Source organism: Microcebus murinus, chromosome 19, assembly GCF_040939455.1.
Source record: "Microcebus murinus isolate Inina chromosome 19, M.murinus_Inina_mat1.0, whole genome shotgun sequence".
Lineage (NCBI taxonomy): Eukaryota > Metazoa > Chordata > Mammalia > Primates > Cheirogaleidae > Microcebus > Microcebus murinus.
In genome coordinates this window covers 48,400,506-48,428,366 of record NC_134122.1, presented here as the reverse complement: position 1 = coordinate 48,428,366, position 27,861 = coordinate 48,400,506, and the positions used below count along the sequence as shown (strand labels likewise).

Genomic DNA, 27,861 nt, shown 5'->3' with positions numbered 1-27,861 from the left:
AGGTCTGATGCATTTCATATTGGCAAACATTGCAGTAAAAACCCTGACCTCATAATGTTACCAGCGTCCTCCTTAGGCGCTCATTGCATCACAATATCTCTGTAACATCCTACTTCCCTCTCTCCTTATCTCTTCTCACCTCAAACCTTTTGCCTTCCTCAATGTTGTGGGAAGGAAAGTTCATATTCATTCTTGCAGCTGTACTGTATATGGAAACTTGAACTTCTGATGAACTTCTTATGATGAAAATGTATTTCAGCACCTGCCATTTCTACCACAAATGAAGACATTTTTAGAAGTTATAGGGAATAGAAATGCCTCTTCTTCTTTTTATGTATCGTCCCTTCAATTAAAATAAAAATGCAAGCCAAGGCTGAGGAAGTTCCTGATTGTTAAGTAAGTTTTTCCACTGAAAACTTCATTCCAGGTGCCACTGAATGAGAAGAGGCCTATCTACATATCTCCTTTCTTCTAATTGCAATCCCCAATCCCATTCAGTCCAATTGCTATTGATTCATTTTCCAATTTTCAACTTTTTATGGGAAGGAAAGATTGTCTAACGTTTTATCAATAATTAGATAACTTTGTATGGTTTAGGTGAGTTAGTTGAAGTTTCTACCCCTTGGTAGTCCATCTTTTAAAACATCCTGTAAGACTTTGCATTCAGATGCGAAGCAGATGGCATTTCAGGACACCTCCAATTCCAGTACTGTCTTCTTGGTGTCCACCTCTGATTACTATCTATTCAGAAAGCATAGTAAGATTTTACACAGAAAACAATCTCCCACCTTCATTTGTTCCTTATCATTTTTCCTATAAAGCTTTCAAAGCACTTTGCAATGACATTTGAAGGAACATCTTTTCTACAATTCTAATGTATACATTCATCCATCCAACCACTTCATTGTGGTTTTGATTTACATTTCCCTAATGACAAATGGTGTTGAGCTTTTTTTCATGTACTTATTGGCTGTCTGTAGATCTTTGAAGAAATGTCTATTTAGGTCCTTTGCCCATTTTTGAATTGGGTTGGGTGGAGTTTTTGTTGTTGTTGAGTTGTAGATGTTCTTTATATAGTCTGGATATTAATCCTTTCTCAGATATATGATTTGAAAATATTTCTCCCATCCTGTGGGCTGTCTTTTCACTCTTTTGATAGTGCCCTTTGATACACAACAGCTTTAAATTTTGATGAAGTTCAACTTATCTATTTTTTTTCTGTTGCCTGTGCTTTTTGTGTCACACCCAATAAGTTTTCTTCTATGAAGTTTATAATTTTAGCTTTTACATTTACATCTTTGATTCATTTTGAATTAATTTTTACATATGATGTCATGTAAGACTCCAGACTTCATTCTTTTGCTTGTGGATGTACTGTTTTCCCAGCAACATTTGTTGAAAAGACTGTTCTTTCCCTACTGAATGCTCTTGACATCCTTGTTGAAAATCAATTGACCATATATGTAAGAGTTTATATCCTGGTTCTCTATTCTATTCGACTGGTCTATATGTTTGTCCTTTTGATAGCACTGCACTTGCTTTTTAAATTGTAGTATTTTGCCATTATCCCATCATTACATAATTCTGAAATTGAAAAGAAATATGTATCATTATCGACAAATGAAATCGTATGTGTGGTATCATTGCCTGTTTCTGTCAAATTCAATAGATATCCATAACAGTTCATAGTATAGTAAAATAATTGTATCAGAATTCTTAAAACATTTGAGTCCCAGAGCTCAAGGCTGCAGTGAGCTGTGATGGCACCACTGTACTCCACCTTGGGCAACAGAGTGAGACCCTGTCTCTCTTAAAAATAATAATAATAATAATAAAGAAAGAAACAACATTCTTAAACATCTGTCAAAAGCCTCCTTTACATGCACCGTTATTATTCCTCATGCATAGGCATTGCCCTGGACTTTATTCTCATTGATAGAGTAAAAGTCAAAGTCCTTTCATTAAAACGGCCAGTGCCCTGCATGATCTCGCCAGTCACCATTCTCACCTCTCAGTCCTTATTTCCTAATTCTCATTCTCACTTCCTTGTCGTTCCTCCAAAATGCCAAGCACAGTCCTACTATCTGTAACCACCTTCTCTAAATAACAACCCCTTCTCTAAATAACAACACTTCCTTACATACACTATTTTATGGCACTTGTCAGCAGCTAACACCCTACATATGTACTTATTTTGATTTCATCTTTTTTCCCAACACCACCAGAATGTAAGCTTTATGAGGACAGGGACGTAGCACCAAAGGGTGAAAGAAAATACTTTAGAAAAAAATATAGTGGGTCCCTCTTTATGCATTCATTCAACTAACATTTATTAAGAACTTAGTGTAGACTAGGCACTATGCTGAAAACACAGTAGACATTAAACATATAGAACTTGTTAAACGGTTGTATAAGTCTAAAATAAAAAAATTAAAAAAATTTTAAAGGGGTGAGTGGACTAGGTAGGCTCATGGATAGCAAGTCCAGATCAGAAAACTTAAAGGGAAATCAAGGTTTTATAAAGCACAACACACTGCCTCTCAGCTATTGCTCCACGCACTAGGGTGGCCCAGCTGATTAGATTCTATCTCCAGAGAATTGGGAATGGAAATTGCAGCTAGTCATTCTTTATTGATCTTTTGAACAGAGTTGGGAGGGGTACAAACCCTCATGGAGAGCAATTACTTCAGCTTCCACAAACCCTGTGCTGGTCACCAGTGCCCGGGACAGCCTGCAGGTGTGGCTCAGGACTGCTATCCTCCTGTTGGGGCCTTGCCAGGGACTGTGCTCAGACAGGGGCAGAATCAGTCCTTGCAGAGTGTGATGACGTCCACAACCTATATTTGACTTGTACTATATTTTCTTCGCTACCGGGGAAAAGGCCCAGTGGAAAACGTGTGCTGTTCTAAATATAGCACTTACCTTTCTATACCTGCTAGATTTAGGTTGAAGCTTTGGGGGCACAGCCTAAGCAATCACGGCCAGTGAAGGACCTCAGCAGGCCTCGGTTAAGAGGACAGATCTGCCAATACTTTAGAGCAGGGCAGGAAGGATGACATGGGCAGGCCTTGGGGCCCAAGCTGGGTCTTAGCCTCAGTCCCACTCAATACCATTTCCTTCCTTATCCCACACTCTCTGAGGGTGGCACCCTCTTTTGTCAGCCCTTGGACGTGTCCCCCAGCTCTCAGGTAGTTAGGTAGGTAGGGCTATCAGTTTAGCACTTCTCTTCCTCAGTTTTCCTGTTTGCAAGACTACCCCCAGCTTTTCAGTGTTTTGTTTTCTTCTGGTTCCATTAAGTATATGAGGCAGGGAAGGCTCTGTAGGCTGGTGGTGGGTTGTTACAGCTTACAGGGAGGAGGGGCGGCCTAGGGTGGAGACCTTCATCCACCCAAATCTCTCCTCAGCGTGTGGCCGGCGCAGGCGCGCGGAAATATTTATGAATGAACGAATGCATGAGTCACAGTGAGTGAATGGGTGAAGGCTCGCTGCTTTCAAGCTGGGCGAGGGTAAACGGAGTGTGAGGAGCCATTGCTCTCGACTTGCGTCCCGAGCGCGCGCCCACGGCGGCCCGCGGAGGGGTCCGGAGGGCAGGGACAAGGAAGCGAAGGCACGGGCGCGCGCCCGCGGTGGGGGCGTGGCTACGGGGGGCGCTGGGGGCGGGGCTGCGGCGGGGACACGCCCGCGGGGAGGGCGGGCTGCGCGGCGCGCGAGGCGGAAGGGGCGGAGCCGGCGGGCGGGCGCGCGGCGGCGCGGGCCCCGGCGTGCACAATGGCCAGAGCGGGCCGCGGGGCCGGAGCCCCACCCAGTGCGGAGCGCGCCGCGAGCTGCGCCGCACGCTGAGCGCGTCCGCCCGCCGAGCGCGCCGGCGCCGGGCCATGTACTCGGGGAACCGCAGCGGCGGCCAGGGGTTCTGGGAGGGCGGCGGGGCCGCGGGCGCTGAGGGGCCGGCGCCGGCGGGGACGCTGAGCCCGGCGCCGCTGTTCAGCCCGGGCACCTACGAGCGCCTGGCGCTGCTGCTCGGCTCCATCGGGCTGCTGGGCGTCGGCAACAACCTGCTGGTGCTCGTCCTCTACTACAAGTTCCCGCGGCTCCGCACCCCCACCCACCTCCTCCTGGTCAACATCAGCCTCAGCGACCTGCTGGTGTCCCTCTTCGGGGTCACGTTTACCTTCGTGTCCTGCCTGAGGAACGGCTGGGTGTGGGACACCGTGGGCTGCGTGTGGGACGGGTTTAGCAGCAGCCTTTTCGGTGAGTTGGGCTGGGAGGAGAAAGCGTCCTCCCCTCCTCGGCAAACTTCCCACTCCCCGCCTTGCCGCCCCTCGCGCGTCCGCCTGCCGCCCAGCCGCCCGGCCTCCGCTCGGCCTCCGCTGCCCGCTCGGCCTCCGCTCCCCGCTGTCCCGCCACCTCCCTCCGGCCCGGCCTCGGCTCACCCCGGCCCCCTCACCCTCCTCGACCCAGCTGCGTGGCATGCCTTCTCACTTCCTTCACCTCCTTCACCCCACGCCGGCCGCGGCTCGGGTCCTGTGCTCCTTCATCCCTCCCCAGCCTGACCCCGAACCCCAGCCCGTCTTCATCCCCAGGTCCCCTTAGACGCCAGCCCCTCCTTAACTCCGCAAGCCCCTGGCAAGCTCGTCCCCTTCCATCTCATTTCTCTGTTTTCACCTCCTGATGTAATTCAGCAGGGCACGGCACAGTGGCTCGTAGACTTTGGGGACAGAGACGAGGGCCTGTAGAGTCAAGAGATTCAAGAAGAAAAAGTGATTAACTCGTGAAAGTTAGAGGGGGGTGATGAGATTTGATTTATATACTATTATTATTTGTTTCCTAAAATGAGAGGTAAAGACCTAAAATAGCAAGGTGTCATTTATTTTTTTCTTTCTCATTAGCAGTTGTGAACCTTTGAATGCTTTCTAGGGAGAGTGAGGTGGTGTCATTCAGGTCCTCAGAATGCAAATTGGTCTGTTCCCTATAAGCTGTTTTTACCATGTTTTTCTTATAGATTCGATCACACCAAAATCTAAGGTGAGATTACAAATGGCTCAGAGAATCCTGTCTCAGGTGAACAAATAATTAGCTGTGCGGCCAGTAGATTTCATTGAAGTAGAACTTGCATATTCATTGAAGATTTATTTGTACAGTACTCCTAATCATTATGGAAGATTTAAGTCTATAATGAGACTTGACATTTTGAAGGATGATCAACAGCCCAGCATATCACTGAAGATGTGATTTTTTTTTTTCTCAGCCTGGGAAATAAATGTTTTTGTGAGCTCTGGGAATTTCGTTTGTACCATGACTTGAAATAGAGATGTGCATGTCTTAGGTTTTAAATTTCCTTTTTTCAATGCTGAAATCCATTGGTACTTTATTATTGCTTTTAGTTCAGTAGTTTTTGGAGAACAAATATTTGTAACATTATGAAAAATATTTTCTTATTCAGCAGTATGCTATGACAGACCCAAATGTTACAATGTTTGTAATGATTCACTTTTTGATATTTTGGAGGAAATAAGAAAATGTCATAGAAATCATTTCATTTATTTGATTGCCTAATGATTATAATATTCTTCCTACCCCCCAATAAGCATTGATCTGAAAATGTCATTTGTACGAAGATTTGAAACTTGGGGAGGGAACTATAAGTGTATGTAGGGCGTGATATATATGGCTATGGGATTACACTCTATATTAATTAAAAATACGTAGCAGGCAATTTCTTAGGCAGGGTAAGCTTTAAAGAAGTTGATTCAAGCCCAAGCCTAAAGTATCATCAATAATGCTCCCTAGGGTGGGCAACAAGTGTTTGTTCACAGATATTAAAGTTCTTATTTTCACGAAGTGCCTTTTATGTGCTAGAAAATTCTATTTCTGTGCCTGGGAGTTTGAAAACAAGAATATATTGAGTTGTTTATAAGTACTAGTACCCATCCTGTTCCTCACCTCTTCCTGCTGACCCCACCCTCTTGGGTCTCCTAGTCTCTTCCTTCTTTTTTCTGTCCTTCACTATCCCTCCTGCTGTCCCATCCCTATCAGAAGTAATTTTCAAAATTCACAGAGTATTTTATCTCAAGGCATTTAGTTAGTGCTTTCAACCATGACTTTATCCCTGTTTTTAAATTAGAGGTTGAAACTGTGGGCTAAGAGGTTCAGAGACTTGTTTAACAAACCTTGAGGACAAGTCAATAGTGTTACCATGGAGCTTAAAAAGTTCTTAGCGAAGATAAGAATTTCTTTGCCTGGAGTAAATTCCAGGGTTTCTGCTTCTAGATTAGGGTTAAAAAGGGAGAGTGCTTCCTTGTTGTTATCGCATTCTCTGAAGCAATGGAGCAATGATCAAGCAAATAACCAATTGTGGAGCATTAAACAGGGAGGAAATTAAAAAATGCTAGAAGTAGCTGCTTGTTCCTGAGGCTTTGGGGAGGCTGCTCTATCTAGTGGAAAGACCATTGGCCTGATGGCACGAGAGTAGGTCCTGCTCTTGATCTTGTGGCTAATGCATTGTGTGGCTTCCCCAAGTTGTGTAATCTTTCCAGCCATCAATTTTCTCATCTCTGTTATTGAGTATTTAAACTTAATGTTCTTTAAGGTTATGCTACTTGCTTTGTATTCTGATGACCCCTTTGTTATCTGTAGATGAGAGTGTGCCTGAGCTTAGCACTTGGAGCCTGTGTCCTCAGCTCTTATTTCCACCCTTAACTCTATCCCCCTCTATGCCAAAAATAAGTGTGCACTATGGTTATACCTCTCCAAATACCATCATAGGTTCTGTCTCCCTCTTCACACCCTGCTGGAAGAAGGCAGAATAAGTAATTCAGACATACTTATATTTATACGTGAGTAGGCCAGGCAACTGATTCATTCTGTCTTCAGTTCCTGGCTTCTCAGGGAATACTGAAAATGAGTGGAATCCCTGATATTCTTGAGGCAGAGGCTTTGACTGTATAGGACTATTAGGATTGCCATTTCAGTTTATGAATGGCAATCAGGTCAGTGACCTGCACAATTTAATCTAAGTTCCAACTGAATGGCTTGTTTTACAGATATCCAAGATAATTAGTCATCTTGGCCTAATCAGGTCCAGTTTGTACTGATTAGATTTCAGTAGACTTAACAGTAGTGAAAATCAGAACCCAAAGAACTCTTACTTTTCCTATGCAATGATGAAAGATAGAAAGTTTAGCTATATCGTATGTGCAGTACTTTGGCCTAAAGACTTCCAGGTGAGTATGCCCTTCAGCCCCTTGGCTGTGCCACCTCTAGCTACATCTGGCATCACACAGATGTTCTGCATATGGAATATAACCAGCATTGTGCTGAAATAATAACAACAAACAGCGTGTTTGTCTTGGCAGAGGATGTTTAAACAGACCTTTTTCTTGGGATACAGAGACTCGAGGTTGCAGATACGGTCTGGCAAAATGCAAACATTATCCTATTCAAATGTTAGATGTTTTTTATGTTAAGATATGTTAACATGAAACCAAGAATTTTCCTTTTTAACTTATTCTTGTAAAACACTCTATACGTATGATAAAATACACAATGTACTTATAAAGTACATTCATATAAAGATTTTTTATAATTAGATTTTTCTCCTCGGTGGGCCTATTCTTTTATGTACCTAAATATTTTTAAATGCTAGTTGTTTTACTGAATTAATCCTTTTGTAATAATCTGACTGGTTAACTCAGTAGAAATAGTCTCATGTTGCTACCATGAGGTCTGAAGTGTGGTTGGGGCGTGGAAAGTTCTTCTATTTGGCTGTTCTGGAATCACCGAAAGACTGTATTGGCTGCAGGGATATTTCTAATCATGGCAGTATGCACATAGTATATAGTCTGTTTCCATAAACACAGCGGAGCAACACATTTCTTTTAGTCTAAGCTTACAGGTGTATATAGTTTTATTCAAATATCAATTTACTTAAAAAGTTAGAGAATGGTATTATGTTAATTTTTATTTTTGTGGGGCATCATTTTGTCAATCCTTTATTACTGTATTCCTTGATTTTTTTGGGGGGATTATATCTCTATTATTCATTTTCAAGAAATTAGAAAATATGTGAGAAAGCATTTAATGATTTGTTTTAGTAGAGGTTTATATCCAGATAACAAATTGGGATCCAGTGGATTGTAATTGCTGTTGAATGAAATTACTTTTATATTGTTTACAGTTGTATTCTTTCTTGAATTTTCTTCTTTCAGAGAAGAGTTCCAGTCACAAATGCATATATGATGCATTTTGACATTTACTGCTAAGATGAAATGCAGAAATGAAACCACACATCCGTTTTAGTATTCTCAGATGTGATTAGATGTACTTTCTCATGTTTTTATGCCACTGACTTATAAGGAAAAAATATTTTAAAAGGGTCACAGTTAAGCAGCTAGGACCTGCAACCTCAGTGTTTCTGGGACGAACTGGAAGATCACAAGGAGAAATTCTATTACACCATAATCATACCTCAGCTGAGTCCTCAGCTTAGACTCATACGCATTTCCTTCATCGGCAGTCGTCACCAGACGCTTTACGTCGTAGGATGGCGGACAGTCTACCCACAGAGTTTGATGTGGTTATAATAGGGACAGGTTTGCCTGAATCCATCCTTGCAGCTGCATGTTCAAGAAGTGGTCAGAGGGTTCTGCATATTGACTCAAGAAGTTACTATGGAGGAAACTGGGCTAGTTTCAGCTTTTCAGGATTGCTATCCTGGTTGAAGGAGTATCAGCAAAACAGTGATGTTGGGGAAGAAAGTACTGCTGCGTGGCAAGAACTGATCCACGAAACAGAAGAAGCCATCCCTCTTCGCAAGAAGGATGAAACCATTCAACACACAGAAGTTTTTTGTTATGCCAGTCAGGATGTGGAGGACAATGTTAAAGAGATTGGTGCTCTGCAGAAAAGTCCTTCCTCAGTGGCATCTAGTACCTTCACTGAATTTCTGGATTCTGCATCCTTACCTGAAGAAAAGCACTCATCATATTTTACTGGCCTCGAAATGCCTGCCAAGCACCCTCAGAAAAGTGATGAAGAGATTGCACTAGAAGTAACTGATGTAGAGGAATCGCTGGAGGAAGGAAAGGACTGCGGAGCTAAAAGTTGTATACATACTATTTCAGAGGAAGATAAAGATGAAAACAAACCTATAGTAGAAGATAACACTGATCAGCCAAAGAAAAATAGGATTACTTACTCTCAAATAGTTAAAGAAGGCCGGAGGTTTAACATTGATTTGGTATCAAAGCTGCTATATTCTCAAGGATTGCTAATTGATCTTTTAATCAAGTCAAATGTTAGTCGTTATGCAGAATTTAAAAATGTCACTAGGATTCTTGCATTTCGGGAAGGAAAGGTAGAACAGGTGCCTTGTTCCAGAGCAGACGTCTTTAATAGCAAGGAACTCACAATGGTAGAAAAGAGGATGCTAATGAAATTTCTCACATTTTGTTTAGACTATGAACACCATCCTGATGAATATGAAGCTTTCAAGCAATGTTCATTTTCAGAGTACTTAAAAACTAAAAAATTAACTCCTAACCTCCAGCATTTTGTACTGCACTCAATTGCAATGACATCAGAATCATCTTGCACTACAGTTGATGGCCTTAAAGCAACAAAAAACTTCCTTCAGTGTCTTGGACGGTTTGGTAACACTCCCTTTTTATTTCCTTTATATGGCCAAGGAGAAATTCCCCAGTGTTTCTGCAGGATGTGTGCAGTTTTTGGTGGAATTTATTGTCTTCGCCATAAAGTACAATGTTTTGTAGTTGACAAAGAATCTGGAAGATGTAAAGCAATCATAGATCACTTTGGTCAAAGAATAAATGCTAAATATTTTATTGTAGAGGATAGTTACCTTTCTGAGGACACCTGCTCAAATGTGCAATATAAGCAGATCTCTAGGGCAGTGCTCATTACAGATCAGTCTGTGCTAAAAACAGATTCAGATCAGCAGATTTCCATTTTGATAGTGCCTCCAGCAGAACCAGGAACTTGTGCCGTTCGGGTCACAGAATTATGTTCTTCAACCATGACATGCATGAAAGACACTTACCTGGTACATCTGACATGTTCCTCTTCTAAAACAGCAAGAGAAGACTTAGAATCAGTGGTGAAGAAATTATTCACACCCTATGCTGAAGCAGAAATAGACAAGGAAGAACTTACAAAACCAAGAGTCTTGTGGGCTCTTTATTTTAATATGAGAGATTCCTCAGGAATCAGCCGAAGCTCATATGACGGTTTACCTTCCAATGTTTATGTCTGCTCTGGGCCTGATGGTGGCCTGGGAAACGAGCATGCAGTTAAGCAAGCCGAAACACTTTTCCGGGAGATCTTTCCAAACGAAGAGTTCTGCCCCCCACCTCCAAATCCAGAGGACATTATCTTTGAAGGTGATGATAAGCAATCAGACACTCCTGGAACCAATAATCTAATAATGGCCAAGCTAGAATCCTCCGAGGAAAGCAAAAACCAAGAAAGCCCAGAGAAGCACCTTCAAAATTAGAAAAAAACAAACTGGAAATGCTACTTTGGGCCTTCATCCTGGCATCTGAATATTCTCATTTAAAGGACAGTATCCCGTATGACTAATTAGAAGTGGTTGTATGATGAATTCTATGCAGATGTTGTCTTTAACTCTCTTTGAGCCATTCAGCATTGGATGTCTTTGTTAACCTGTCGGTTAGCTGATTCATTGATTATTGGACGCTTTGTTTCAGAATGGACTCCATGATCCAGAATCTTAAAACAGAATTAGCTTTATTTTAGTATTGGGTATATATGTGAGGGTTCCATATTAGCAACTTTGCTTAAAGGAAGATAATACTGTATCTGCTAACTATCTTCAGATTTTATTATTGTCTACAGAATAATTAATATCTAAGGAATTACTTTTTCAACTATTAGAATTGCTACCACCTCTGAATAGTGAAATACACACAAATAGTAAGTTATGTGTGTCTTCTGTATACAATATAAACATGTAGTCATGGTGGTAGGAATAGCAACTAATACAAGTGCCAATATAATAAAATACATTTATAGATTAAAAGATTGTTAAAAGACTAGCTTTGCACGATCCTTTATTCTTTGTGAAAGTTGATGTTTATAATACATTTCGCAGTTTAACTCACCTACATGACCCTTGTAACCGATGACGCAATGACACCTCCACCATCTTGCACTTTACCACAAGAGTTGGAGTTCAGTTAGTAGTTAAAAATCTCATTTGGGGCAGTTTTGTGCCAAAGAAAGTCTAAGGGGTAAGATTTATTTTCTGTTAATACTTCACCTAAAAGGAAAGAACTTCCAACAAGTAACTCAGGCCAAAAGGAAAAATAAAGTGCCCCAGGCAAAGATACTTCAGAATGACTGTTGTGAAATTCCTAAGGAGAAACTGAGTGAGGAATTTTTAACCTGGAATTACAGATGGTTTTAAAACCCTTTCTGAATAGATTATCCAGGTCTCTCAGGACGAAACATATGTTGGCTCTACCACTGTAGTTAGTGACATTAACTACAACTGATAGGAGTGAATCAAAGTGGGGTTTACTATGTCCCTTTGGTTGTGTCCCAGCCCACAACTACTGAGGTAACAGCCTTCATAATCACTTCCACCTGTTGGCTGTCTATCGTTTTTATTGAAACCCAGCCTGCTCCAGAACAAATACTTCTGAACCTCTTGGCTCTTTAATCTAGAAGGTAAAAAATTTTTTCTCCCAGAACCATCAGCAGTCATAAAACTGGTTGTACTCCACTGGTGAAAACCTGTGGAGCCATCAGAAGAGCTGAACTTCCTCTTCCTGTAGTTCTGTTTCCATTTTCAGACAGAGAATGACGAAGCCCTTCATGACGGCTTTTGCCCGGTAACACAGTATTTATTATGTGCACTTAATGTTGTGCTTTCTTTTTACAGTTTCTCAACAATCTTGTGAGACAGATACACACTTTCTAAAAGGAATAGAGAATTATTAATAATCTGCTCAGAGTCTGTTGTGTGGAAGAGCCAACATTAGAACCCAGGCTTTCATGATTCTAAAACCCTTGATATTTCCTCTTATGTTCACTGTTAGAAGAGTATAGACGCTGTCGGAGAAGGGAAAAGTGCCCGTGAAAATCAGTCTAGCAGTGCTGGGGAAGAAGAGCAGACAGTGGTCTTGCAGCTTGATAACAAATTGGAGAAATGTGAATATTAAAATTAATTAAAAACATATTTTAGAGCATGGATCTCATTGAAGCAGAATTTGGCTGAGTTTTAACAAAATAATGCTCTTCATTAACATCTGTTGATCTGAAGATTGAATTACAAAAAAACAAATGTTTCTAGGCCAAACTATGTTCTGAATGTAGTCTTTGTTGCTCTTCTAAAAGTGAAAAAAAAGAAAAGACAGATTTAGGTAATTGACAGCTTAAAGTAGAAAAGTTGTATATTGGTATTAATATTGACTTTTCTGAATATAGTAAAGTGGGAGGATCCTAGTTTAACTCTGTCAAAACAACTGAAATGCCTGAAATAGACCTATAAAATGTTAAAATGAAAAGAAATTAAGATGATAAATAAAATAGTGTTGATGGTAATCTAGATCTACTGAAAGGTTTCCCAGTATCACCAATATTTATAAGTCATTGAGGAAAGAAGCTAACGGTGGTTTAGCTTCATGTAGTGGAAATAGGGAAAAAAGTGACAGGCTGGCCCAAAATAAGTGTTGGTTTAAAAACCAAGAAAATGAAAATATTATTTTCTTAAATGCAAAATGGGAAATGATTACAACCAATAAAAAGCACTTAAAAATTTAGGGATATTGTAACCTTGTATAATTTTTTTTACAAGTTGGAATTTGACCCTAATGGGCTTATTGGTGAACTTTTTTAAATGTTTAAAGAATAAGTAATATCTATGTATCATGAAAGACAATATGCTTCTAATTGCATTTTGAGGCAAATATTGCCTCAGTACTAAAAACCAAACATTTTAAAAAGGGTCCCCACAGAGCAAAATGCAAAACAAAATATTGGCAAACAGTACAGCAACAAATAAAAATGATTACTGTCACTGAAGATTATGAGGCTGGTATTCAACAGAACAACCATTAAACATCAACAGAACAAAAGTAAAAATCCAAAACATTAATTACAGGTAACTTTTTAAAAATTCATCCTTCATCTTTGATTTAATTACCTCTGGTGATGATTTCCTAGGTTTCTTGCAGTCTGATGAATAATTATTTAAAACCAAGAAGTAATATTATTCCTATTGGGAAAACAGGAAACATGTCTTCTGCAAAACTAAACAATGTTGGCATCATTTTTATTTATGTTGAAGAAACTTGTCATTGCAATAGAAACGGGCATTCACAAAATGAGGAAGATAAAGCACAAACGTTTTCCATTAATGTGGCTTTATGACTAGACCTATAGTATCACTTAAATGTACTAACAATAAAAGACTAATTCAGGAAGTTATAAGGATATACAATTTTTAAAAATTTTGTCTCTGGATTATAACAGTGACCAACTGCAATTTGAAGTGTTCGGGTATTAATAAAGTTACACAACTGTATTGGGATAAATTAAGAAAGATGCCTAAATAGAAATAGGTTTAAGGAACTAAATTTTAAAAATCAGCAAACTGCTGGGAGAGTCAGCCAGGTGTAATGGAAAAGTAGTAAATGGGGAGTCCTCTGAAAACCAGAATTACAGTCCTTGCTTCACTACTTCCCAGTGATATAGTTTTGGGAAAATCACTCCCAGCTTCCATTTCACATCAATGGAATAGAAGTAATACTTCACAGAGTAATTTTGAGGATTAACTTAGATAACGTATATGAAATCACAGCCAAAGGAGCACCAACATGTGACATTAGTATGTATTAACAGATTTACTACAATTCCATTTAGCATTCCATCTGGATGCTTTATGTAATTTGAGATAATTGTGATAAATTATTTAGGAAAGTAAGCCAACAAAGATAGATGTATGTTTTTTTCAACTTAGAGGAAAAAATGGAGACTTGCCCTTCAATTCCTTAAAACATGCTGTTAAGCAACTTTTCTAAATATTCTGTGGTGCTGAGTGGAAAGTTTAAAACTAATAAACCAATTGGAAAGAAAAAGATTTAATAACTGTTGGTGGAAAGCAGCCGTTATTTAATAATGTAGCTGGATTGTCAGTATGGAAAAAGATATTAGGTCCACTTTACTATGGTATTGCAACTTATTCCAGATGAATTAAAATGTTAAGTATAAAATAATGATGCCAATAGTGATACAAAGGAACTTCATAGCTATTGACAAGGTGGAACAACTAAGAGAAAAATGAAAAATGTGTGTTAAATAAGAAAAGACAAAAGATGATGGAATTTTTAAAAAGCTATTTGTATTGTACACGGATAAAGTGCTTAATACTTTTTAAAAAGTGGATACGTATCCATAAAGCTCTCTACTCTTTCCTACACAGGTTTATAAAGGGATAGTGTACAAAGCAGATACAAATAAAAATAAATTATTAGAAACATTCAAATTTCCTAATACTAAAAATACAAATTGAAACAATTTTGACTTAATTCATGCTATTATATTAGCAGAATTCTTTAAATTGTCTGTGTCCTCATCCTCATAGCATTGTATTTTAGTACTCTTTTAAAAGAACTATTTAGAAGACTATAAAAAGAGCTCTATAACCTATTATCTTTTGACATGATAACTTTGAGTAGCATATGCCTAGGAAAATATTTAAAGGAAAGAAAAGTTATTTGTACAAAGATGTTTCTAGCAATTCCATTCATATGAGTTTAAGGGAAAAAAGCCCAACAATTGGGAAATGGATAAGTAAATTTTGGTGTATTGTTATTGCTATCATAGACTGTTATATAACCATTAAACAATATTGATATGTGTAAAATTGTATGTAAAAATGGTTCAGTGAGACCCAGAAATGTTAATTAGAACATAAATTATGTTAATTGATTATATTTGTGTAAAAATTTAGGTCTCTACATTGGAAAGAGTCAGAAGACAACATATATGTAATTGCAGTTTAACATTAGGGGTTTTTTTTTTCTGTAAAATGTGTGCAATAAAAAAATAAAAGATTAACTGTAAAGTGGCTTACTGAATCGGTGATAAAATTACTGATTTCTTAGAAACTTCTAAAATTATTTTGAAATTAAAATTATACATTTCTAGATGTTAAAGTCAAAAAAGATAATCTCCAAAAATGTGTGGCAGAAAGTTTTACAAACTTGGTGGGAAGGAATTCTTGCTCAAGTTGGACTTTGTATCTTTTATCGTTTGCCCAGCATTATAGAATAATAATAGAAATAGTAGCAGGCATCCAGGACATCATCATTAAGACATTACATACTAATTAAAGTATGGCCCTAAATCCAAGAACGCACATGACATTTGGGAGCCTTGCAGGCCAGGAAGATGAAAGTTGGATTCACAGATGTGATCCAGCCCTGGCCAGAGATGGCTTTGCAGAGAAACCTGTGCTAAGAACAGAAGTCTCAGGAAGCTGAGGTTGTGGGCTGAGCCTGCCTTCCACTTAGCCTGAGAGATCCAAATCAAAGTGATCTCATTGGCAAACAACAGTTAAGCAGCTACTGCAGGTTATCAATTGTCATTATTCTGGGGATTAGAAATATAAAAATGAATAAGACAAGTTCTCTACCTGACAAATATTCTGCTGGAACATTTACTTTAAGGTAAGGTACCTTTTTACCTTAATGAGCACTTAAGACATTTTCTACCCATCACACTCCCCCCAGCTATCATACCCTTCTCCATGCAAAAGCAAAAGAAAAGATAAATCTCTGCCTTGTGTATGACATTCGTTTTTAAAGGGTGCCAAAACTTTTTATTACACAGTGGAAGCAAGTGGCTTCAAGGTTAAAAGCTGGATAATTTAACACTTTCTGACATCTACTTAAGCTAACTTTCAGTTAAGTTTCTCAAAATGAGAAGCTTTCTCTCTTGCCTGGGGGTGGGGGGGGAGAATCCAAGAGGGAGTCCTGGAGAGGAGGTCCAGAAGCCCAAGGCACTGAAGGTTTAAGGCGGAGGAAGTGTAAAGAAATCAAAGTGAGGGAAGCAAATGATGAATTTCAAGACCAAAAAATTCTGATTAGGATTAACTTTATTTTCCTTCATTTTGGTGGATCAAGTGGAAGTCATGCTCCTATTGCATTGAGGTAACTGCTTCCTCTTTGAAGATTTTTAAATTTTTATTTTAGTATTTTTAATTTTTACCTGCATTGTAAAGAGGGATTGTTTCCAGTATAGTTCTCTCTTTTTTTTTTTTGAACCAACATCCGAATGTATTCACATTGTCAACGGCAGGGGATGCAGTACCTCCAGCTTTCTATAAGGCATGAACAACAGTACGGAAGCTGAATGATTCAACTGAAAGAATTTGACTATAACTTGAATATTATGATGGCAGTTCTACGGCATTTGTAGGAATGCTTTTCTCTTGACAACTACATTTTCATATGTGATCCTCAGGAAAATTATGTACGGTAAGAAAGGGCAGGTATTTGTGCCTATTTTGTAGATAAGACCTGAAGGAATTAAGTGACTTGTCTGAACTCGCTCCTAGTAAGTATTTAGATCCATTAATAAGAATTGAAATGCTACTGTTCTGCTTTTCCTCCCTTTCAAGAGAGTGATGTACTGCGTGTAGTGTATGACACATAAATCACTATTTAAAAAGTGGTGGCTTCTAAAATTTTAGAGTACATTTACTTTTCAGCAAATAACAAAATAATCCTATAAATTAAAACTTTAGTAATTAAGGTGGGTTTGAAAAAGGAGAAGAGAGTTGATTATTTAAGCTCACTCCTAAAATCAAAACAAACTATCCTCATATTTACGACAGGAGCTTTATTTCTTTATTAGTTCCTGCTTTTGTCCTATGATTTTGACCTTTGCTTGTTGCTAAAAATATGTATTTAACCCTAATACACTCTGCAAACAACTGTTTAATGTTAATAAAACCATACACATGAGAATGACTTTGGATTCGGAGGTGCAGGATTGACAAAGTGTAGCAGGAAGATGAATACCTATTTGTAGTTCGGTCAGGAAAGGAGGTAACATCTTTGAGCATTTTATAGTTTTAAAGAAATAAAAATCCTTGGGAATGCTGGTGCAGTGGGTTTTATGCCAGTTTTTTTTTTATTATGTATCATATCATTAAAGCCCTTCATTTTGTTTGTTTGAGGTTTTTACTTCTTCCTTTATTTATTCATCTCTTATATTTAAAAATAAGAACAGGAATCTCACTAATCCAGTATGGGGGAAGTATTTTCACATCATATGTTTTATTATATTTGTAAGTTTATAAAGTTTTGTAACAATTTCAATATTTTTATCACCCATTAATAATGAAGACGTTTTGGAGAAATGTACTGTCTGAGGAAGCCAGGAATCTTGTTTTGAGGCCACTAATAATACAATCGTTAACTTCCTAAAATGATTTAAGTGAAGTACTGTAGAAAAATGAGCTCTATGTCCTCTGGTCTTATTTTATGACTGCATAGCATTATTTACAATGCCCCCTGCTACTGAAACATAAATGCTTATTAAAAAACAGGCAAATGATGAGAACTGCACCGGAAATAATTTGTCATTAGATTGTAATCTCCTTAAGAGACTGTGTCCTGTACTTCTGCATTCCCTACAGTTTCTTGCATATCACAGGCATGCAAAAAAAGATTTGCTAATTGAAAGACCAACTAGTAGTTTCCAGTGTCTCTTTTCTTCCACATCACTGTTAACCTTCCTCAGCCCCTTCGAGATTCCAGCATGAGTAAGGAGCACCACTGGGGCCCATCTCTGGGAAAATGTATCACAGTCCTGGCTTATAATATTAGTACAGGGAATTTGTTTTTTTTTTTTGTTTTTTTTTCTCTTTTAGTTATTTTATTTTATTTTATTTATTTTTTTTTTTATTTTGGCATACTATGGGGGTACAGATGTCAAGGTTTCAATAAATGCCCATTTCCCCCCCTCCCCCCAAAAGTCTGAGTCTCCATCATGACCATCCCCCAGATGGTGCACATCTCACTCATTATGCATGTATATACCCGCCCCCCTCCCCCCTCCCACCTCCCCATTACCCTATTACTGTAGCACCTGTGTGTCCACTTAGGTGCTACTCAGTTAATACCAGTTTGCTGGAGAATATATCTGGTGCTTGTTTTTCCATTCTTGGGATACTTCACTTAGTAGTATGGGTTCCAGCTCTAACCAGGAAAATATAAGATGTGCTATATCACCGTTATTTCTTAGAGCTGATAAGCCTATGTGAATCAATAAAAGCGACTTAAAAAGAGTGCATATTTAACCTAATCAATCTATAAGATGTTCCATCCAATAATTTTACTGATTTTTCTCCCATTAGAGCAACGGTTCTAAAACCAGGTTGTTTTGCCCTTCAGGGGACATTTAGCAATGCCTGGGGACATTTCGGTTGTCACAACTGGAAAGGGCGTGCGACTGGCATCTAGCGGACACAGGGCAGGGGTGCTGCTCAACATCCTATAATGCACAAGACAGCCCCCTCATTACAAAGAATTATCCAGCCCCAAATGTCAATAGTGCCAAGGCTGAGAAACTGCATCAGAGTAAGTGAAGGTTTGAATATTCATAAGGAATTTATTTTCCTTTTATGTTCCCCACTCCTACCTCTTTTCCTCAGGGTTTCTGACTCTGTAAGTGCTTCCTCAGCAGCATCGTCGTTGTGGATAGGAACTACTGCCTTTGCTGCTCCCATATCTACCGCCCACTCCCTTCTCCCTTTCCTTGCCAATCCACTGTGCCTTCCTTCTGGAGGTGTATGGCAACTTAAACCCCAAAACAAAAAGTCAGAGAATTAGGCAATATTTCTCATCCTGCCTCAATTGTCAGGTATAGATTACAATTTTTGTGGGTTTTTTTTTAATGCATTCATTTCATCCAGAAATGTGATTCCTCTGCAGAGCAATTATCGATATGAGAGGATATATTTCTAGACACTGTAAACAACTATCTCAAAATCAATGTAACAATATTTTAGCATACTTGTTTTTGAAGGGATGCTGGGCACTTGACAAGACTATTGGCAAATTAATCAAATTACATGTATATAACAATATCCTATGAGTTTCAGAGGAGCCAGTGCAGGACTAAATAAGCCATCCATAATAGGATTGTACTCACATAGGCACTTACTGGTGGTTCACCAAGCAGTGAGACAGTGCAGCAGCTTGGCATTCTGCAGATGCATGTTAAGTGTAGAAAACAGTTAACCTAATTGTAACGGAATGAGTCAGTGTTGATGCAGATAAGAACCTTAACTAGATTACACTGCAAAGTGGAGCACAGGAGTCAATACAATTCCGTATTGATTGAGATGGGCTGTGTCCCAGTTTCTGTGCTAGACTCTGGGAAAACAGAGATGATAGTTGTAACTAACACTCAGCACTTCCTGAACGCCACGTACTGTTCTGTGTGCTTGCTACATTTGTTTTATTTAATACTGGAAACAACCGATTGGGTAGGTACTGTTATTATCCCCATTTTGCAGATGGGGAAACAGACACTGCGAAGACAAAGAACTTGACCAAGATCACACCGTTGGTAAGTGGTAGAAGCGGGCCTCAAACCCAGGCAGTTTGCCTCCGTGGCTCACATGCTTTGACTGAAATGTGACGTGGTGTCTTCACGGAGGTGTCAGATGAAGTCCAGGAACACAAGTAACTGCTTAGGTGCCAGGAACCGTTCTGACTTCTTCGCACATTTTATCTCAATTTTTAAAACAACCCCGTGAGGTAGGTATTAACATTCCCATGTGTAGATAAGAAACAAGGCTCAGTAACTTTCTCGAAGTCACAGAGTTGGAAAGCAGTGGAACCCTCAGTCTACTGGGGCTGACACTGATGCACGAGAAGCCACTGCGTTCATCAGGCTGCGGTAATTTCTGTGATGTAGGTACAGATAAGCGTTAATGGATGCACAGAGATTTTTAGATCTGATTAGGGAAGTCTGGGAGTGCTTCACAAAAGAAAAGGTGTTTGTGCTGGGCCCTGAAGGTGAGAAGGATTTCCACAGGCTGACATGAGGAGTGACATCCCGTGTGGCACAAAGGCTTGGGGGCAGGGAGGACGCCCTCTGCGTGGCTTGGGTGTGGAGTGCCTGAACTGGCGAGGAGAGGGCTGGGGATAGAACCCAAAGTGTCAGTGGCCCCGAGTGGCTTGCTAACTCAGGCTGGGGCTTGTCTTCTGTGGATAATGAGGGACTGTGGAAGGTTTTCCTAGATAAGACTTAATGTTTAAAGGTTAGCGTGGCGGCGGCGTGGAGGAGGCTGGGAAGAAGGTGCACAGACTGGAAGCGGTAACCAGACGGAGGATGTGATGAAGCCGGGACAAGGCAGGGTGACGGGAGTGGAAGAGGCAGAGAACAATTTGCAGATACAGGGCCTGGAGAATATCTGTGTTGCAATTAAGATAGAGAGGGAAAGGAATTGAACACGACTAAAAATTTCAGCTTTGGTTTCTGAATGCATGTATTTAATAATACATTTAACCGAGACTGGGAACAGATTTCGAGGAAAAGCAAATGCATTTTGCTTTTGGTCATACAAGGCGATCAGGAGGTTATGGGCATGAAAGGTCTTGGAGGGCTTCATATGCCATGCCAAGGATTTTTGACTTTATCCTAGTGGAAAAGCCTTTAATGTTATTATTATATATAAGGAAACAGATTGCATTTGGATATGTCTGTGTGTGTGTGTGTGTGTGTGTGTATGTGTGTGTGTGTGTACGTACACCTGCTGTATGTAGGATGAATTCAAGAGAGCCAAGAATGGAGAAGGGAGACCAGACAGAAGGCTGTTAAGATAGTTTGGCAAGAGATGGTTGGTGAGGGTCTGAATTAGGGCAATAGTAGCGAGAGCTGCAAAGGACAGATTTGAGAACTATTGAGGAGATTCAATTAGCATGACTCAGTAATTGATGGGATGTGAGTGCTGCAAGAAGGGAAGAGAAATCAGGAGGAAACTGAGAAAGAGCTGGTAGATATGGACTTGCTGGGAAGGCAAACATGATGTCCTGTCCGGTTTGAGATAGTAACTCCTTCCCCTGGATTAGTCCTAGGCTAGAAAGATTCCTTTTCTAAGATTTCTAGGTATATACTCCCTTTTTTTTCTCCTGGACTTAAGGATTTGAGTCAGAAACTTGCTAGCACCTTGATTACCAAATAGTCTGTCTGAGACTTGGGCCCAATAGAGAGGAACAAAGCTAGTGACAGGAGGAAAGAGACAAAGCCCTTATGGCATTACTTCAGGCCCCTAGATTATGAGGCTCACGTTATGTTTTTGCTGGGCCCTGTCCCTGAAGCCAGTGCCTCTCTGGATTTCCCAGTTACGTAAGATTACCCACTTGTATTTTCCTTAAAAGACAAAAAAATATGACATAGAAATAGCAGGTGATGCAGGAGAGAAAAGTGTGGTAGAAGCCAAGAGGATTTTGACAAGAGCATGGTCCAGTGTTGATACTGCAAAGAGGTTGGGTAAACCAGTGTTTAGGCAATTGATTCATCAATTGATGAAATTCTAGAGCAATAGTTTTAAACCAAAGAGTGCGTATGAATCCAATGGGACTTTAAAATGCAGGTCTCCAGGCACCACTCCTTCATTCTGGGTCAGTGGGTATACAGAGGGCAATTTTAATCAATTGCTGGATGGACAGTGGATCATCATGCATTGCAGCCTAAATAAGAGGGAATCAAACAAGTATATGATGATATGAGATGGTAGTAGGATTTGATTTTTCTTCTGGTGGGTATTTTGGCAAGTCGTATTGAAAACATTAACATTTTGTACATCTTCTCACCTAACAATTGTATTGCCAAGAATTTCTCTTAAGGAGATAATCATGGATGTCTGTAAATATACAGCTACATTGGTTATAATGTCATAGCTAGCACTTATTAAGCATATACCATACATCAGGTACTGTGGTAAGAGCTTTATGCATATTAATTAACTCTTAATCTTCATACCAACTTTGTGAGGTAGTTAGATATTATTATTAGCCCATTTTACAGTTGAGGAAATTAAAGCACAGACAGGTCAATTTGTTCAAGGTCACACAGAAAGTGGGGGATATGGAACGTGAACCCAGTGTGTTTGCTTGCTATGTTATATTGCTGTCTCTCCTCACAGCAGTGTTAGAAGAGTGACGAATGGAAGAAATTTAAAAGTCCGTAGTGTGAAATTTGAGAGAGCACACATACCAGAAATCAGCACACCACCAAAGCATATCATTCAGGATGCGACTCTGGAAACATTCTTTACCCTGCTGCTCCCCAAAAGATGATCAGAATTAACCCCATCGTGTCTCACATCCCTGCTAATGTTAGTGGTTGGCAGAGGGAAAACTTCTCCAGTTGGCCATGACTGGACTCACATCTCTTTACGACCCAGTATATTTCTTGATCTGGTCCAATTCTGAGCTCCCACGGTCTCCCCTCTGGACCCTCCCTTTATGAGCAGTAAACTCCCCTATATCTTCATCACCTCTGAGCATTTTCTCTACTTCCTTACTTTAACTTAACCCTGGCTTCTTGCAAGGATCTTGATTTCCCAGCTCTCTCAGCTGTCTTTTCCATGCCATCCCATGTACCCCAGGCCCAGGTAGCAGGTGACACGTTGAGTATCACTGGTGCTTCCAAAGCATCACTCCCCATTCTATAAAACCCTTTGCCTCGTCATCACTTGCCCATAGTGAGGCTACAAAATTTAACTCTCAGATGTGTAGGGAATACAAGAATTCTTGGGCTATTGTGTCTGCCACTCACAGTCTTCTTTCTCCTTCCTGGGTCTTTTCTATCATATGACAGCCTCGCCACCATCTCCAACTGTCCCTCGACTTATGACTGCCTCCCTCTATTCTTTCTGCAAAGAGCCAATCTTCTAACTGTCTACCACTTGCTACCTCCATATCCTCAATTAATTTTATTTTATAAAAAATTTTAACAGTTTTTAAGTACAGAAAAGTGCAAAGGATGATACAATAAGTGTTCATGTGTCTATTATACTACACCCAAGTTCACACTTGGTCCAAGACTGCTCCATGAGGTGTTATATCCCTTTGCTTCTCAGTTGGGGCAGCCGGGTCCAGACAGCTGCTGGGGAAGCCAGAGCCTCCATGAGTCCACTCCGCAGGGGTGCAGGTGCAGCTTGGTCCTGTATGTAGGCCCGTGGTGGTGGTTATGGTGGCAGCAGCTGGAACTTTGTAACTATAGTCTCAGAACCACCATTGCTGGGAAGCGAGGCAAATGGTCAAGACCCACAGTTGGGGGAGGGGACTTGTGAGCTGGGTCAAGGGGATGGCACATAAACTGAGTCCAGTCTATGATCAATCTGGTGTTCGGTGCACAAGAAGATGACAAGTCCCACACAAAGAGAAAAATAAGGTAGGAGTAAGTGACTGCCATCGTTTATGGAATATGAGTCTGCACTAGAATAGAGGGAATGGCATGAGACATAGAGATGAGTTTAGAAAAATTTCAAAAGAAAAGTTATAAAAGTTATAAATGCAAATATGAGACGGGAGAGAAGAAATGGAAAATTTCTTCTCTTCAGATGTGTTCCTAAAGTGCATCAGAGTCAAGGCCCTGGTAGGAGAGCATTTTCTTGAGCACACAGTGGTGGATTATCACAAAATCTAGATTAATGTGTTCAAGAAATAATTTTGATTAAGTGTTGAAACCAAGGAAAGTGTGTGCTTTCCATTTTGCCTAAGGTACTTACTCCATGAGTGCAGTTGAATTAGGATTAGAATTTAGAAACCTTATTTCCTGACAAGTGTTTCCATCTGACTGTTTGCCAGCTTTTATCCCCACTGTACTTATGTCTGTGGTTCTTCCAAACCATAAATAATACCACAGAGAAGTTGCTTTATGTTCAAACTGTTCTTTCCCACTTGACCTGTAGACTCTAGTCACAATGGATGCTTCCCAGGTCTCTTAGTGTAACAATTACCCATTCCTTCCCCTGTTGTTAACCATCTTGTTGAATATCCTTTTCTGACAAGCTGAGATATAAAGTACGGAATAAATTCTGATGAGGCTTTATTCCAAGATAGGGCACCCCTTTGCCTTGGTTATGGTATATGGAATTAAGCAATTATTAGGGGAAGGTAAAAAAGCCTAAAAGTGTGTCAGATCAGAGGTAAGTCAAACAGTCTAAAGCAGAGATATCTGTGCAAATGGGGTTATAGGCAGGAAAGAAGACAAGCTTAAAGGGAGAGTAGTCAGAGTCCAAGGGGAGAGGATATTAAAAGAATCAAAGAGAACAGGGGAGATGAGCCTGGAATGATTTCTAAGCTACTGTACAGTTACCAAGGTCATCCAGGAGGAGCAGATATCCAGAGCGGACAAAGTCTGTATGTTTCGCCAGCTGTATCAACAAGTATTTGGCAGGGGCCACCCCTATAAAAAAAAGTCACCAGATTTAATGGAAAAAATGCGCTCCCTGTTCAGTGCATGTGAAATACCCATGAAGGGTGGCATGAGCGAGCACAGCAGAAACAGCAGGGCAGTCTGTCGTGGCCGTTTACAGGACGGAGGATGAACACAGAACACAAAACACAAACGCAGAACACACAAAAAAACTGCGGACACACATACAGATGGTTGACTTGAGTAATAACACACCGGGTCAGTTTTATTTTTATACTCTAAAAGATTAAAGTTAGTTCCTTGTATGTAACCACCCAGGCCTGGCAGCAATAGCCATAAATTCCGGAATGTGTAGCCTTAGGGAAGCAGATATCCCCTAACTCAGAATTTCAAGGTGGTTGCTCTAGGCACTAGGCATAGATCACAGAACGAGATTAGCAAGGATGGGCAAGGTGAGCCACAGGGGGCATTTCTCATCCCCAGCTTCTCTTAGGGTGACCCCCTAAGATCTTCGACTGAACCCCGGTGGCTGTACCTGGCTTAGGTCGCCCCTCCCTTGAGGGGTCTTACCCGTCATTGACTAACCAGCCATCTTATGGGCTGTTTATTGTGTGGCTTCCAGACCCCCAATGCTGTGGGGCGGAGCAGCTCTTGCTTACTTGCAACTCAGGTCCTTTGTTATGCCTCTAGGCAACAACCTTGTTTATCACAAGGACCTTGTCTGGAGCACATTACTTTCAAACATTCTGGGCAGAACACGTACATTACTAACTTTAATTCTTAAACTAGGAAAATATATGTCAGTCCTCTACAGCAGTCACCTTAAACTGTGAACAGCCAGCCCACAGCTGTGTCCTGTGGCTGGCTATGTTGAGTCACTCTCTCCCGGCCGTTCACTGGGGGTCTCCTGGTTTCTAACGCACTGTTTGGGTGGCTATGTTTGTACAGGACAGTCAAAAATAAGTATCTATTTAAGCTGCTTACCTGAAATCATAATTTTTTAACCCATTGAAAGGGTTTTCACTATTATGCTACACTAGGTTTCCTTTGGAACTGAATTTTTGTATACTAAACATGAAGAATATTAAACATAAATGATTTGGTTTGGGAACAAATAATAGAAACAAAGAATTTAATAAAGGGAAGGAAACAGATATGTAAAAAGGATTAATTGGCTAGAACTAATTTTCTTCTGTCATAGACATCCAGTAAATGGCTAAAAAATGTACAGTAAAAGCCAACTGCCATTTTGGTGTTTTAGAGAACCACTTTTATTGACTAAATAGAAACTGCTCATTCCAATAGTTGAGCAAAGTTATTTAGATTGATGGTCTTCTCTAATTTCCTCCAGAATTCTTCAGCTTAAAAGAAGTTGAGTTAAAAAAAATGACCTCTTCTGATATCAAAAGTGGACATGGTTACTGAACATAGGTAGTAGGTAACAGATTAAATATGCTTTCTGTAGAGACTACATCACTAATATAAAATTTTTGATAATTCTCAAAGGCGAATTAGAAAATAAGTATAGCATAGTATGGACTTTAGAATCAGACTGTGAGATTTGAATCTTGGCTCTGTTATTGATTAGCTTGTGACAATTTTGCCTCAGTTTCCTCATCTGTAAAATGGAAATGATAACAATTTCTACATGTCCCACAGACTTGTTGTGAGGATTAAATGAGATAACACAGGTGAACTGCTTAGAACTCTATATACTCATAGAGACACATAGTATGCACTCTGTTAGTCAGCTGAAATTACCATTTTTAATTAAATAAAAAAGGAGTGAGGAAACTTTCTCAACAAATAAGCCACGTCAACAAGATCTCAAAGAAAAACTGTTACTTGCTTAAGAGAACAAACTTTTTCAGGCATATCAAAAGTAGTGTTTTTCTTTAACATTCAAATATGAGCAAAGGCCACTAATTACTAAAGTAACATCTTTATTAAGCAACCTTCACATAGCTTTGCGTCCATTATCATCTGTGGACCAATGTAATTAACGCTGTGGGTTTAAAAATTTCTACAAATCAATATACGTTTTTGAGTGAACACAATTGGAATTTTCATTAGTTTGAGAAAGTGTGCACCCACTTTTTGGGGAAGATTTTCCTGTGTGATCACCCTCCTGGCCAACTCTCAAAGCAGCAAGGCAGGTTTCTACAGTTGCCCCATTTTATAGGCAGAGAATTTGAAACACATGGAGTGATTTGTTCAAAAAGCCCCAGAGAATCCATGATGAGGTGAGTTATCTCCTAGTCACCTTCCCTCCCGAATCTACTTCTCTCACATTTCCTTTCCAAGTCAATGCAATACCATCCATTCATTTACCAAAGCCAGGAACCCAAGACTCCCTTTGATTCTTCTCTGTCCATCCCCACAGCCAACAAAGTGCCCTTCCTTAACTTTGTGGGACCTTCCTCCCCTCTCCTTCCCCTGCCACTAGGTTTCCCTGTGACCAGCCTCGTCCCTCCCCACCATCCTTTTTCCTCATTGCAGCCAAAGGGAACTTTCCGTAAGGGAAATCTACAAAAGTAAAATCAAAAGAAAAGAAAACAAAATTCTCTAGAATTGCACAATGACAGAAGTGTACAAAAATGGTTTGATGGCCCCTTGGAGCCCTCAGGATACACTCCAAACTCCTCCCATGGCACTTGAGGCTCTTCCTGGGACAGTCCTTGGTCCTTCAACGCTCTATTTCTAGAACTCTCTGCATCTACTATTTTGAATTATTTGCAGACACCCAAATGGTGCCAGCTCTGCCAGGTCTCCATGTATTGACATAAGCTGTTCTTCCTTCCTGGAATAGGATTGGCAGCCCCTTCCCCCTCGTCCTGCTTTTGCCTGGTGAAAGTGCACTTAATCCTTAAGACTCACTCAGGTGGTATCTGCTTCCCACAGAAAATCTCCTGAGTTGGATGTTCTTCCTCCCGCTATTAGACAGAGTTTCTCCTTCCACCTCCTTCTCTGGAGTGAGTTGTGCTCCTTGAAGGCAAGAACTATGTCATATTAACTCTTTTATCTAATAGTTAGGGATTAACAGATCTGGCTCATGGCCCAGGCAGTACCTTAACTTGCTTACCCAGAGCTAGGGCAGTTGGACTATAAATAAGCTATTCAATGTGGCCATCTAGTGGCCAAGTAGGAAAATAACTTCATATTTTGTACGTATTAATCAAGTCATCATGGATGTACCCACTTTTGTGCCTTTGCCTACTTTCTACCACTTAAAGCAATTTTGTTTGCATATATTCATCTATTCAATAATAATAATACCTTGCGTATTACCATTTTACTAAACACGTTCATGTTCTCATTTACATATACACATACAAACACATAATGAGACAATATTTTGGTACTATTATCCCTATCTTACTAGTGAGCGGATTTAGATTCAGAGTGTTAATTAATTTT

The 27,861-nt window shown here is 40.0% G+C and overlaps 2 protein-coding genes across 4 annotated transcripts in view; both read left to right on the top strand.

The window, feature by feature from the left end:
- The first annotated feature begins 3,705 nt into the window (after window positions 1-3,705).
- Window positions 3,706-27,861, top strand: part of OPN3 (opsin 3) — a 40,253-nt gene continuing 16,097 nt past the window's right edge. The window contains exons 1-2 of one of the 3 annotated variants that reach the window (XM_075995511.1): window positions 3,707-4,252; window positions 8,513-8,579. In XM_075995511.1, the coding sequence (XP_075851626.1) occupies window positions 3,876-4,252; window positions 8,513-8,579 (444 nt within the window). In that variant the 5' untranslated portion in view covers window positions 3,707-3,875. Of the gene's footprint in view, window positions 4,253-8,204; window positions 8,342-8,512; window positions 8,580-27,861 lie in introns of those variants that run through there. The other 2 variants (XM_075995510.1, XM_012751274.3) reach the window with 2 other exon arrangements.
- On the top strand, window positions 8,540-15,104 carry CHML (CHM like Rab escort protein). Its single transcript, XM_012751270.3, has one exon. It carries the CDS (start codon window positions 8,540-8,542, stop codon window positions 10,505-10,507), a length of 1,968 nt encoding a protein of 655 aa, XP_012606724.2. The 3' UTR covers window positions 10,508-15,104.

Coding starts and splice junctions, on each gene's coding strand:
- CHML (XM_012751270.3), top strand. CDS start 8,540: ATGGCGGACAGTCTACCCACAGAGTTTGATGTGGTTATAATAGGGACA.